The following is a 13,401-nucleotide window of genomic DNA, read 5'->3' as shown; positions in this document are numbered from 1 at the left end:
CACACCAGTGCTCAGAGTTAATAAAGCAAGTAGCCCAGGTCTAGTTAATGTTAATTGCCTCACAAAAGCTCCAATTTCATACATATAAATATTCAGTTAAAAGGAAAAGTTACCAGCACTTCCAAATTAAAAGCTCTTGCCAAAAGTAACAGTCTCCAAAGGAAACAGTCCAAGATTCAAATAGGAACCTAACCTATCTCATGCATTACTAGAGATTGTGATAACAACTTAGCCTGATACATTACTAGATTTGGAATTACTGTACAGCAAAGCAGAAGGGGGAAGTGCTCCTTTCACACAGTCTATGAGCCACCAGACTGTCATACACATGTTTATAGCCCAGCCATCCACTAAGCTTTCCTGGAATAATGCTCATTTATTGCTTGGTTCTTACACACTGTTGGTTACCAGTGGTGAATTCTAAAGGATGAAATCAACTGTAATGTGAGAACACAATGAAAATCTGGACTGTCAAAGTGTGCTGGTGCACAGGGTTCTCAGGTTATCATCAGGAAGCTTGCTGTGCCTAGTTCACTTGCCCTGCTCCTGATTATGCTCCTGGACACTCCCAAATCCATAATCACCAATTTACTAACTCTTAAGAACCTCTTCATTACTACCTCCACAGAAAAATACCTTGCTTCTCTTCATTCCCAGACTCCATCTCTCCTCACTTCAAAATCTCACAATTTAACATCCAGTTTCCAAGGTAGTCAGACATAGAAAATGTTTCTGATACATTCTGAAATACTCTTGGAGAGGATGTTTTCAGAAAACCTTGTATCTATTTGGTATGCCAGAGAAGCTCAGATGTAATTTACCAGCACATTCTTTATGTCTCATGTTATTTTAACAATAAAACCAGATTCTCCTGCACTTTAAACACAGCTCTTTGAAATGAGACATAACCTGGAGACTCAGGATGGCTATCTTGACCAGAACATTTTGAAATCCTTTAAACAGAAAGTTACAGCTCTTCTCAACCATTCCAGCTAATCCTTCTTGCAGTGCTGATCAGGATTATATTGCAATAGCTGCAAGAACGACAAGAGTCTTTCTACTGATGTGCTCTATTCTCTTGGCCTTTTTTCTCAGAAATTATATATTTTTCTTCAGGTACTTCTTGTCATAAACAGCTAACATGCAAGTGTTTAAGTGTCAATCCTTCTGCCTCCTGTAATATACACACATTTTTTTTTATTCATAAAGGAAAAAATTGCAAGCTACAGCCTTTATTATTTTCTCTTCAAATCTTTCATGCTATCTACAAACTTTATCACAAAGTTCTACGTAAACACAACTAAACTGACTTTCATCTTAGTTTCATGCTACTACTATCCTAATTCTGACAAGTTGAGCCAATGAACACCTAAGCATGTTTATTTTGTCTTAGGTATATTTAGCACAAAATCTAATGAAATTAATTACATTTCCTAAATACCATATATTCACATTCCCTACAGCGATTCTATTACTGTGCTTGGATTGCTATCAGGATGACCAATTGCCCATTACCAGAGAATTCAAATGTAAAGACAGCAGTAAGTAGCATTTACTGAGACTTCCTGCAGTGACAATCCTACTGCACCAACACATTTAAGTTGAGCAAGTTCCTCCTCTGTAGCCCATTTAACACTATTCCAATTTCAATTTCTCCTTGTAATCCTTTTGCCCCAAGAATTCTGTATCCACTGTTTAACTAAGAGAATTGATAGTAATAAATTACAAAAATTACTAATTTGTTGCAGCTGAAGGATGTCAGCAGGTGCTTGGTTTGTAAAGCAGGTGTGTTCTCCCACAGGAACATCCTCCCAGAGAATTACAGAGATATTCCAAAAGCCCAAAGCAGCATCCCATCACTTCAATCTCATTTAAATCTTTTCTTTTGAACACTCCAGCTCATCTGTTTTGTCTTTGTGACACTTAAATATCAAACAGCACACCAAGGGATCTTGACTTCACTGTGTCTGAATAAGCAACCAGTTCATAACCCGGTTACTTGTCTACATTTGCAAGATCAGATCTAATGAACTCTACCCCTGTAAGATACCAGACCTTAATAAACAGCCATCCATGAAACCTCTCAAGATGCTTCTGATATGCAACTCTGAACTTCCCCATAAATATGCAGGCTGCCACTCAAACTAAGATGTAATACAATAATTTAATTCTTCAGGTACAGAAAATGAAAGACTTAAAAAATCAAAACCTTGAAATACACAAAAGTGCAATAACAAAATCAGAGCTTAAATTTTAATTGCTTAATGCTGTAGAATATTTTACAGTGCAAGAACTGCATGGAGTTTCATGAAGTTGGACAGTCCAAAGTGCCTGAAATGTGATGAATGTGCACACACTTAGCTCCACTCAGTTTATTATTTTCTACTGTACCAATTCTATTCTACTGTCATGATTAAAAATCATCAACCATAGAACAGTATTGATTTCATTCTGTACACAGCTTTACACATTCCAAACAATCATCCCTGCAGTCACTCAGCAACCTAAGCAGACCAGCACAAAATCTAGTGGAAGCTATCAACTGTCTTATCAAAAGGAGTAAAACAAACCTCAGTTTCACACTAAGTCTTGAGATGACTAAGTCATAATTTCTTGGGAAATTAAGTTTTGTCATATATAGTGCAATCAGTTTCTGCCTTGTGTATTACCAAGAGCCCTTCTAGTATTTAAAAAACTGCCTACCAAATCTCTTTGAAAACTGCATCTGACTTTCAAAGTTTCTGTACAGTACACTTTTAATACAAAAAATAAAATTTAAACAAAAAAAAGCATCTCACCTGTACCAGGTATTTCTGGCTTCCATACATTACATACTGTGGGGCAAGACTATAAATCATGTAACTTGTATGAAGAACTATCAACAGAAGTATCATGCAGAGAAATAAGAGTGCTTGAGGTCGAGTTTTTCCTCGTCTGATTTTATAAAGCTAAAATCAGAAAAACAAATATTAATACAATGAAATAGCTCTTTTTTTTTTTCCTGAAGGCATTCAGAAAGCTCTTTAGTTCAAATAAGTTTTAAATCTACTGCCAGAAGTGGGAGGTTGCTAAAATTATCTTCTGGCAACTTAATTCCAGTGGTTCAAAGCAGGTTTTCAGGTGTATTTACCTAAATTTCAAAGCACAGCTATTCAACCAAATTAAGTTCTATTTGTGTTAATGGCCCAAAAGTCTGATAACTTGGTAAAATGAAACACCTTCCAAAAGCAGTGCAAATGGTACAATAGGCTTTTAACGCTCATTAGACATACAGACAATGCTATTGGCAACATCCCACATTCATGAAGCAATACAAAAATCTTAAATATATTCAAGAGCACATATTTTTTAAATATCTGAGTATTAGAAACAAACTCTTAATTTACCCTTGTCCAGAAGAACCATATTCCCATATTTCGAATCCCTGCCATTGAAGTGAAGATAAAGTACATGACAATGGTTGTGATAAGAATATAATCAAGTGGAAAAACCTAAAACAAGAACACAAGCAGTTAAAAAGACAAGGAAAAAAGCTCTTCTCCCACTCAAAACTAAGTAGCTTCTACTTCTATAGCTTATATCTGAGGTAGTCAGAGCCCTATTTTACATAGCTGACTCCAAATATAGCTAACATAGCTTGCTGCTAATAGAGCTTAGACAATTAATCTGGAAACGCATTAAGTATTTTTATTAATTTAAGACATGCCTTAATTTTGAAGTGTTATGCATTTTTAGACCAAGAAATACTTAATTATTTTAAATACACCCACAGAATGGCAAGTCCACAGTGACAACAATTAATTTAGGACTGCATATTTGTGACTATTTTTCTGATCATATTTGCATACAAAACTTATAGTTACATTAATAAAAGCTTGAGATAATATTGCTGCTGAACACTACTTTTCTCAGTGAAATACAAGCTTAGATGTTCAACAGTTTTAAAAGCTATGGGGAAGCAATGCATTGTGCTGACCCATTACACCAAAAATACAGGAATACCTCAACTGGAGGGGGAATAAAGTACTAGCTTAATATCAAAGCTTTTCTTTTTCTCAGTTTACTCATCACAAACTCAAACTTTTATGTGCGCTTGTTGCCATCCAACTCTACTAAAGTTAACTGATGCATGTTTTTACATTGGGTTTGCTTCCAAGACTAATGCCTTACTATAATATAGCCAATGTTGCATTTTTTTTCAGTGTGCAATATATTAAAAAGTGAAAAGTGGCATTTACTTGACTAAAAAGGCCTAAGTTATAGCAGTTGTAATTACTATGTACTGATGTACTGATCAGTACACCAACGAGAATGTATGCAGGACATGTGACAAAGTTGTTTTATTCTGTGCATATTAACTACAACTGCTGTCATTCCCTGTTGCCACTGTATTCTCATCACATAGAGATCAGTTTCAAGCACCACCTTCCTTGCCCAAACTAGATTCCATTCACCCAAGATTTTCATATAGCAACTAGTAACTAAAAACAAGGAAGTTGCCTTGCTTTTACTGAACACACATTTAGACAATATTGTTTTAATCAATTACTTGGGGAGAAGTTTAAAAGGAAATAGAAGAGCATCCTTACATATGTACATCACCACTTCTTTACTTACCCTTTGAAGAACTGGTAACAGCATATTCAATGGATTGGTCAGATTAGTTCCTAGAATTATAAATCCAGAGTCGAAGCCAGCCGAATGCAGAGCTTTGTCCAAACTGCAGTAATTAGAAAAACTGGGTAAGTACTGTGGCTCTCCCAGAGCTCTGTCCTTAGTTTTAAAAGGGCAACTCAAAAGAAAAAAAAAAAACCATCAAACTGAACTAATCCCAGAGAGAGAACAGCTGTCTAACATCTATACAGACACATGCTTTGCTTTACTACACTCACTGCACTTGTTCTGTGAAAGATATATTGATTTCTGCATCTCCTCAGCATTTTTGCTTTTCCCTAGTTTAGGTCATAAAGAAAATGTCCCTAGTCTGACAGATCAAAAATGCCAATATTTGAGACCTTTGGTTAGTGTCAATCCACATTGATATCTACCAGATTTGCAGCTGGCTATGTTGCTTTTGACACTATAAAACCATTTCAATGTAATGCACATCAAAATGGATTAAACATGTAATTTATTGTAATTTAAAGATTTTAAGCACCTGTTAACTAGTCAAAGTACCTGCAGTAAGACTCATTCAAGCAAGCAGAATACTTCTGTCATCTGAATTAAAACTTCCTGAACATATATACTTAATTTCTCTGCTGAATCAGAACTGTTTCCCACCTGAAAAATATTCTTTCTTCAGTTTGTTTTGGTACATTTTGCTCCATTTCAATATAAACTATTATAACGAGAAGTGCAGCTCTATTGACAGAACTGTAACATTGAAAAGAAGGGGGCTGAGGCAACCATCCAAATTTTTCTATTAGAGCAGAAACTAGGTAATTTAAATGGTCAAGGAAAATGCTGAAATGCACTTACTTTGACAAGAAGAGAGAGACAGTGAAGAGCAATGCCACAATGATGAAGAACACTCCCCACACAATCTACAAGTAAAAAATTTAAAACAATTTAACAAAAGTGTTGGCAGTTGATGCAAGAAGTAAACACTTGCCTTTGTTTCAATAAAACTAATGATACTGGAGCACTTCAGGGCTTAAATACACTTGAAACAGTAACTTTTTGGTAAATACTTGAGAGAAGTGCTCACAAAACTTTTACCATGTTAAACATAGTTTGTCAAGTACTGATATCACATGCTCTAGTGTAACACAATCTACCCCAATGTCAAAAGTGACATTAAGAAAAGAGATGACATTATATTTAACAAAAACTGCATTCAGCAGAATTCACAACCTGTATTCTCTTTATGATCTGGAAAGGCTCAACCACCCCATGTGTGCCCACCTTCCAACAGGAGGCAACCTGTGCACAGCTTACAAGGAACATCTCACCCTTCCTGAGTAAAAGCTCCCTTCTGTAGCACTATTCTGAAATGCACAATGACCAAGACACTTGGGAGTGATGAAAAACTCAACCAATCCCAAATGCCAGGTCTTCATTAAAACACAGAAAAGTGTTTTTGTTATGCCTACCAAATACAGCACTCCAGCCAGGAATTGATTCTCCAAGCTGTCTCAACCATAACACCACCTACTGTGTTTTTTGGATTATCAGCTAGTTCAGGAAACTATTCTCCCTCCTTCTGACAGGTTTTCTCCCTCACAATCTTTTTCACTGGGAGTTATGGGGATGATACACAGAAGAGAGCCCAGATAGGAAACTCATTCAGTTACACTGTATTTTCATTACAGTTTCACTGTATTTTCCTAGAAATCCTAGTCATGGAATACAATCAGATAAGTGTACTGAACTTCCCAAAACAACATTTTCAGATTGCTAGACCTGAGACCTCAACAGTCATTTCAAAGTTCTAAATGCAGGTAGTCAATGCACCGTCTTCCACGTGAATGATGGAGTTTCACAGTTTTATTAGCCTCAAAACTTGGCACACAACCATCATGAAAAGGTAAAGAACTTTATTACAGCTGCTCATTAAAGACTCTCAGAGATACAATGCTATTATTGTTCATTAAATTCTGAAGATAAACTTCCATCTGCAAACTCTAACACAATACTACATCACTTACAGAACAACTCAAGTTATGTAGGTCTTATTAGATATAGATTTAGAGATCAATATCAAGGTAAGTATTAAGTTTTGCATTTCCACATAATTAAATGTACTAAGATTTTACCTCTCCACAGCAAATCCTACTAGGTATTAGCTGTATGGAAAAAGATATTGAAAACCAATAGAGACCAAGAGTCTGAATCTCATAATTCTTCACTACCTTCTGCCAGCTATGCCCACTAGACAGGTATTTGTATTGCCTCTGGAATATGCCTGTCTTATGAAGTGACATCTAACATTAAGAAATCCAGAAACAGTTGGTACTTGTTTAAAAGGCCTAAAAAATAACTTCCAAAAATTGTTAATATTCATCCTGTAGACAGACAACAAGGTCAGCAAAAGAGGTGCTGCTCCATAGAATGGAGCAAGACATTTCTATTCCAGCCTGTTAAGAGGACTATGCTGGAGCAAATAACCACACTTAGCCCATGGAGAGCCCCAGATCAGAACAAGAAGATATTTTCTAAAGGAAGCTGCAGCCTACAGAGATCCCACACGTGCTTCTGAGAGGAACTACAGTTCATGGAGTTCCCCTCACACTGGAATAGAAACAAAGTGTGAAGAGGAAGCAACAGCAGAGTAGAGGTTTTATGGACTGATGGCAACTCCCTATTTCCCATCTGTGCCACTCCAGAGTCAGGACAAAAGGAGTTGAGCCTTGGAAAGAGTCGGCATCTCTGCTCATGGAGATCTCAAAACAGAGCACTTGACCTCCTTATATTACCTTAGGCATTTCCAGTTTGCTCCCAACAGCTGTGAAGTACACCATGAAAATACAGATGCAATACTGCAAACTTGTTATTTTTGAGCAGACTTCCATGTTTCATATCCTATAGTTTTGTTCACATATTGAGCAAACATAGCTATGCGCTCTGGAGTTTGTTTTCCCTAAAAAAAATTTTAAAATTCCTATAGTATACAACGTTTCTCTTGTTGCTGAGAGTATCAGATTAAAGTGTAAGAATCCATAAAAAAGGAAATGTCACATTTTGTAGAAAGAAATTAGACTAATTTAACATTACTCAACAACCTCATGTCGGCCAATACTCAATTCCCTGGGATCTTAAGATGTGAAGCTTTTGACTGAATTGAAAAACTACAGCTTCATCTTTGAGTAAGCTTTGAGTAAAATAATCATCAAAAGAGGCTTTCTACATAGAGAAAAAAGTTTTGCCTTTAACAACAAATCACATGCTCCTAGATACTTAGCAGTAAAAACAACTAAAGCAAGAACACTTGAGGACACTATACAAAGACATATGATAACAAAAGTTTGAATGTAGACACTATGCTAACACCATAAAAGACCTTGAAGATTAAATGCAATTCCTGAACATGTTATTCTGTTCTGTCAGTCCCAATAAGAGCCAGCAACTCCCATAAATCGACCATCCCAAATATAGAGCAGAAAAAGGATTCTCTGTCTAGTACTTGCTTCACAGGAAATGGAATTTTTCTTGAAGTCTGAGAAGCAGACACATAATTGAACAGTAATATCCAAATTGAAGGCACTGAAGGTAAAAATGTTGTAAAACAGTAAGCAAAGCTCCAAGATACTTTCTGCACTTCTACATTGAACAGAAGTACTACATATGGATATCAAACAGATTTTCACCTTTTCTTAAAGCCCAACCGAACAATTCACAAGTTATATATCTGCAAAGACATCCCAAAGGCTCTTCAAGCAACACTAAAACAGCTCTGAAAGAGTTAACATGCAATTAAGTGATGGACATTACCACCTTCACAGGACAGCTCTAGTCGAAGTAAACAAGTTCTCTGACCTGCTTCATAGCACAACCATGGTCTAAGAAAAATCTGTCAGGAAAAATTATCCACCTGCAACTCTGCTTTAGTCTGTGATTCATGAGTCAACAACTCACAGTGACTGTCACAGTTACTGAGTGAACACAAAGCTTTCAAACCATGAAAACAAGGAGACACTGGAATACCATCAGACTGTAGGTGATAAGCTGTAACTAATGTTATTGTATGCTTTCCTGTGAGAACACAATGAAACATTCAAGTACCAGAGACAAAATACATGGCCAACATATTTCTCAAATTTGAGCTTTATGTGAAAAGTTGTAGAAGCTTAATACCTTATACACAAGAGGTATTAAGTATTTTTAAATCAAAAGGAAGCCTCCAAACTGTTAAGATGAATAGTTAGGGAAATTTGTCCTTTCAATGAAAGAGCTCAGTCTAAATTTGTAATGTATCATAGCAAGATAACTCCACTAAGAATTGCACACTGAAAGCTTTTGTTCAGTGGCAATTTCAGCCCAGCAGTCAGCATTAACAGCAGCAATGACAGAAGAAATGGTTTACCCACCCCTCTCCCAGCTTTCCCAAAAGCAGTCTACAGTTGAAAGTAACGCTGAAATTTCTTCCTACATCTAGTTGGCAAGAAATACTTTATATGGCAATACTGTTCATAAAGGTACTAGTCTTCAAAACCAGGTATCTACTGAAAATCAAAGTCCTAAGATCAAAGAGACCAAGATAAAAGCTTTATCCCAGTAACCATCTCTTTGCATTGGTTAAGTATCACGACATTACATTCTACTCAGCTAGCTTGCTATTTATCAAGTAATTCCTTGGCAAGATGCTTGTTCCAAATGCATATATTATCAAAGTGTCTCTCATTTCTGCTGGATACATGTAATTTGGATTAACCTAAGCTAACTGACAGCCATAGAATTCTTCCTTCTTCCCATTTTCATATTGTTGATTAAAAAAGTAAGACATTCAGATTTTCTATGGCAGAAGCACCAAAGTAAATCAGCTAGGATTTGTTCATTTTTAATCTTCATCAGAGCTGAGACAAAGTAGAAGGTGTTCCAACAGCTCAGAGTTCACTATTGTTGTAATAGGACACAAAATAAAACAAGATGCATGCTGGAACTTCTAAGGTAAAAAGAAGGGCAGTTTATTTTCTAACTCCAATATTTATAAACTTTCAAAAGTGACAGTGGATTGGAGGATGAAATTGCCACCTCTCCAATGACACTGGTCAAACCAACAGTTCATCAACTTTCTCCTCTTCCAGAAAAGAATGCAAAAACAATCATTATTTACATGAAAGTGTGTGAGACCTCCATTGCAAAAAATGTAAACATCAGAGGGCTTTGAAGAACTTAGAAGAACAGGGCAACACACTATAGGGCTATCATTGTGTAGTACTGGAGTAAATTAAAAAAAAAAGCACAGTTGATATGCAGGGCAGTAATTGATAAACTTCACCTGTGATCTATGCGGAGATAAGGAAGTTGGAAGTTATTTCAACTTAAGTACCAAAAAGTGAGAAGTTTTACCTTTAGAGGTCGAATAGCTTCACAAGCTTTTGTCCACCAGCTCTTCTCAATAGATTCCAGATGCCTCTCTCTCCTTCGAAGTGTCCTTAACCTCTCTTCCAGTTGCTGCAATGTCCGTCTATCCCTTGATGACAGAGGACGACCATCTCTGCACTGGTAACAAAAGAGTGCAAAAGATTAAGAGTCACCAAGTCAAGAAAATAGACTTGACAGCTACTTAAATTATTTACAACAACTCTTAAAGAATTACTAGTATATAATTCATGCATGTATAATTTCTATGACTGTCAAGAGCATGAAGCACAAAAGTCACAAGCTGCAACAAGAGGAATTCCTATTAGGTGGCAGAAATCACTTCTCATAATAAAAATTTTCAAAAACTTTAACAGGATGGAGATTCTCCATTGTTAGAAATAGTTTAAAAACACAGTCATTATCTAAATAACCTGATCTAACCTGAAAGAGATGCATATTTTGTGTGGAGGATTGAACATGGTGATTTTCAGGTCACTTCCCATTAAATTCCACGATTAGGCCAATATATCAACTCAGCACTTCTTATTTTCTTTCCAACACTCCACTTGATACTCAGTTATGTTTCTTGAGCAAGAAACATAGGTCAGATAAGAGGAGGTATCAGCCCAAGAATTAGGTGAATGTACCAGATAGTATGTTTGTTTATTATGTTTAGGAAAGTATTTTAATTTTGAGCCTTTACACTGAGCAGGAGCCATTACACTCTAATGTAAAGTGAATAGCACATCCTCACATCTCAGTTATTTGGTATAAGCAAAAGCAACAACATGGGCATTAGTGAGCTGAACCAAAATTGTTTCTAACATTGATGCTTGTGTATTACAAAACTCATACTTGGGAAAAAAGATTCTTTTACAGTAGGAAATGCACTAAAATGATATTTTAAAGTCTTGAAATTCCTTATTAATTTTCTTCTTATTTTAAAGGATCCTCCCTACAAATAATATAACAGTTTATACCACTGAAGAAAAAAAAAATGAAATAAATTTGTCAAAAAGATTATGACCACATCATAGCTGTACATAACACTTAAATTGGAGATTACAATATACTTTTAATAGGAACACAATACTGTACCCTGTATAGTACCTCTGTGACTTAAAAAGGACTTTTTGATAACAGTTCAAGCTCCCAATCTACAAGTTCAAGCTTCAATTATTTAAGACTAATGAAATAAACCTACCTAGATGCACTAACAGTACAAGAACATACTACATATTGAATCTCAGTAGCATACCTTCATACTTCTAGTTTTTACTGTATAGTAGTCTCAGTAACACTTTCTTCACAGCTTAATGCATACATAACTGAAGAGCTAAGATTTTCATTGCAGAATGCAGCAGAATCCTGACCAGAATCCATAAACCAAGAAAAATTAGTTTGCACTAAAGGTCATATTACAATATAGACCTAAACTAAGAACTTAGGAGTTTTTGAACCTAAAGTTTTGCCAGACTGAACAGTAAGACCAGGTGCATGCCAGTTATCAAAATCCAACAAGATCTTCTATAATAAGTAATGATCCATTTGTCACAGCTTTCTCATTTTTCTCATATTGATTCCAGTAAGGGACACCTTTGTGCTGTAGTGCTTTGTGCAAAACCGAAGCATGATCACAAACAGACTACTTTTTAGATTTCTTTATTCAACAAAGTACCTAGAACACTGAAGATGCCCACACTGTAGAGGTAAGCCAAGTATCAAGGAAAGACTGTTGGAACTGCTTCAACATCTCTAAGGTCTACTATCACAGAGCATATAACAGCACAGATGGACTGCCAGGAGGGAAGGGAAGCACCTCAATGTCACTTGTCCCCAATCAAGGCTGTAAAAACACTGGTCAAAGTATTATCTGAAATGGGATGAAAAAAGAGGTGGGAGATTCTCCCCTATCATCTTGTATGTAAAGAAATCTTACCCTCTGTTGGCTTGCACTCAGATTGTTAAAAGTGTCTTGTTTATATGAGGCACAGCATTCCCATTAGCTACAAAATCATAATGGGTTTACAAATGGTGTTCACATCCTAGGGATATTTAGGACTCAGAACAGCTTTCCATCTGTATGCTTTTCCTAAAGAAATTATTTATAACAGCAAGGTACATTAACTGGGAAGCAAGAATATCTGGAGCTGTTATTTATTCATAAAGATGATTAATAGTTTGATGAATCTAAATCATGGCAGCTCTTTGTAGCAAGTATCCAATGTTAACTGTACTGCATTGAGTAAATCAAACTGGATGCTGTTTCTGGTAGCAGACTAAGTGAGGTTAATATCCACAAAGCATCTCTTCCATCCAAGCAGGCTTGGAGAAGCTTGAGTTTAATTTGTTAACACTTATTAGCTAGACAGAAGTAACTACTGCTGCAGGACTGACAAAGAATGTAATCAATGTAATCACTGCTACACAAGTGACCACACATGTTTCAAAGTAACTCAAATAACTGCAAGCTATTAATTTCTGACTTGCTATTTTTTCTGGAACAGACTCTACAGCATAACCATGAACTAGTTAGCAAGGTAAAAAATCATTAAGAAAGTGAGAACAATGAAGACCTTACCTTTGATTTAATCCTCAATAAATGTTGTTCCACTTCTTCAATATCTTCAGTGTTCTCCAAACGTTCATAAGATGCACTGGTAGTTCCCTTAATCAAGTTCAGAGGCAGAGCTGACATACCATAAGCCTTAAATAAAAAGGAAACATACATACTCAAATTTTCTGCCACGTATTTTCATCTGATAAGGCTGATCAATGTTGTACAGCTATGAGGTAGCACATATGGGTGTTTTTTCAACCCATCTCTTACTAAGGAATCCAATTCCTTTCCTCTTTTGAGCAAAACAAACATGCTATGCAAATTCCAGCATCCCACATCATTCCAGTGGTACTCTAATTTTTGTCTCATGACCACTCAGACATGTATTAAGATTTCATATAAGCACAGTACCTTGATGATTTATTATACTAGTCCTTGTTTCTTGTAAATCACATAGCTTCCAGAAACCTTAACTTTCCCACTTTAGATCAAAATCAACATTTTGTGTAACATAGAAATTTCTAGAAATTGAACATTAGAAGTATTAGAAACAAAATATACACAATTTCTTTGCAGCCAGTAGTGTTCAAGTTGCTTTTGAATAAAATTGAGTTGAAAGTACATAATTTACTAAAACCAAAATTCTGCAGTAAAAAGGCACTAAAAGCTACATGAACATCTGAACTCAGTTCCATTCCAAGACTGCTTAGACAACCATTCATAAATTTTGTCAGAATTTATTCATTACAAATTCTATTTGATATAAAGTGTTTTGCCAGCTTCTATATCAACAGTACACCCAGATTTTTCCAATG

At 35.9% G+C, this 13,401-nt stretch overlaps 1 protein-coding gene across 2 annotated transcripts in view; it reads right to left on the bottom strand.

Annotated features, from left to right (window-relative positions):
* Nucleotides 1-13,401, bottom strand: part of LMBRD1 (LMBR1 domain containing 1) — a 66,818-nt gene that overhangs the window by 14,926 nt on the left and 38,491 nt on the right. For both annotated transcript variants that reach the window (XM_036380077.1, XM_036380078.2), the window contains exons 8-13: nucleotides 12,608-12,733; nucleotides 10,012-10,164; nucleotides 5,482-5,546; nucleotides 4,618-4,720; nucleotides 3,387-3,491; nucleotides 2,799-2,948 (exon numbers count right to left, since the gene is read on the bottom strand). In XM_036380077.1, the coding sequence (XP_036235970.1) occupies nucleotides 2,799-2,948; nucleotides 3,387-3,491; nucleotides 4,618-4,720; nucleotides 5,482-5,546; nucleotides 10,012-10,164; nucleotides 12,608-12,733 (702 nt within the window). The remainder of the gene's footprint in view (nucleotides 1-2,798; nucleotides 2,949-3,386; nucleotides 3,492-4,617; nucleotides 4,721-5,481; nucleotides 5,547-10,011; nucleotides 10,165-12,607; nucleotides 12,734-13,401) is intronic.

Source organism: Molothrus ater, chromosome 3 (genome assembly GCF_012460135.2).
Source record: "Molothrus ater isolate BHLD 08-10-18 breed brown headed cowbird chromosome 3, BPBGC_Mater_1.1, whole genome shotgun sequence".
Taxonomy (NCBI): Eukaryota; Metazoa; Chordata; class Aves; order Passeriformes; family Icteridae; genus Molothrus; species Molothrus ater.
The sequence above is the reverse complement of the archived record's forward strand: the minus strand, read 5'-3'. Positions and strand labels throughout refer to the sequence as shown.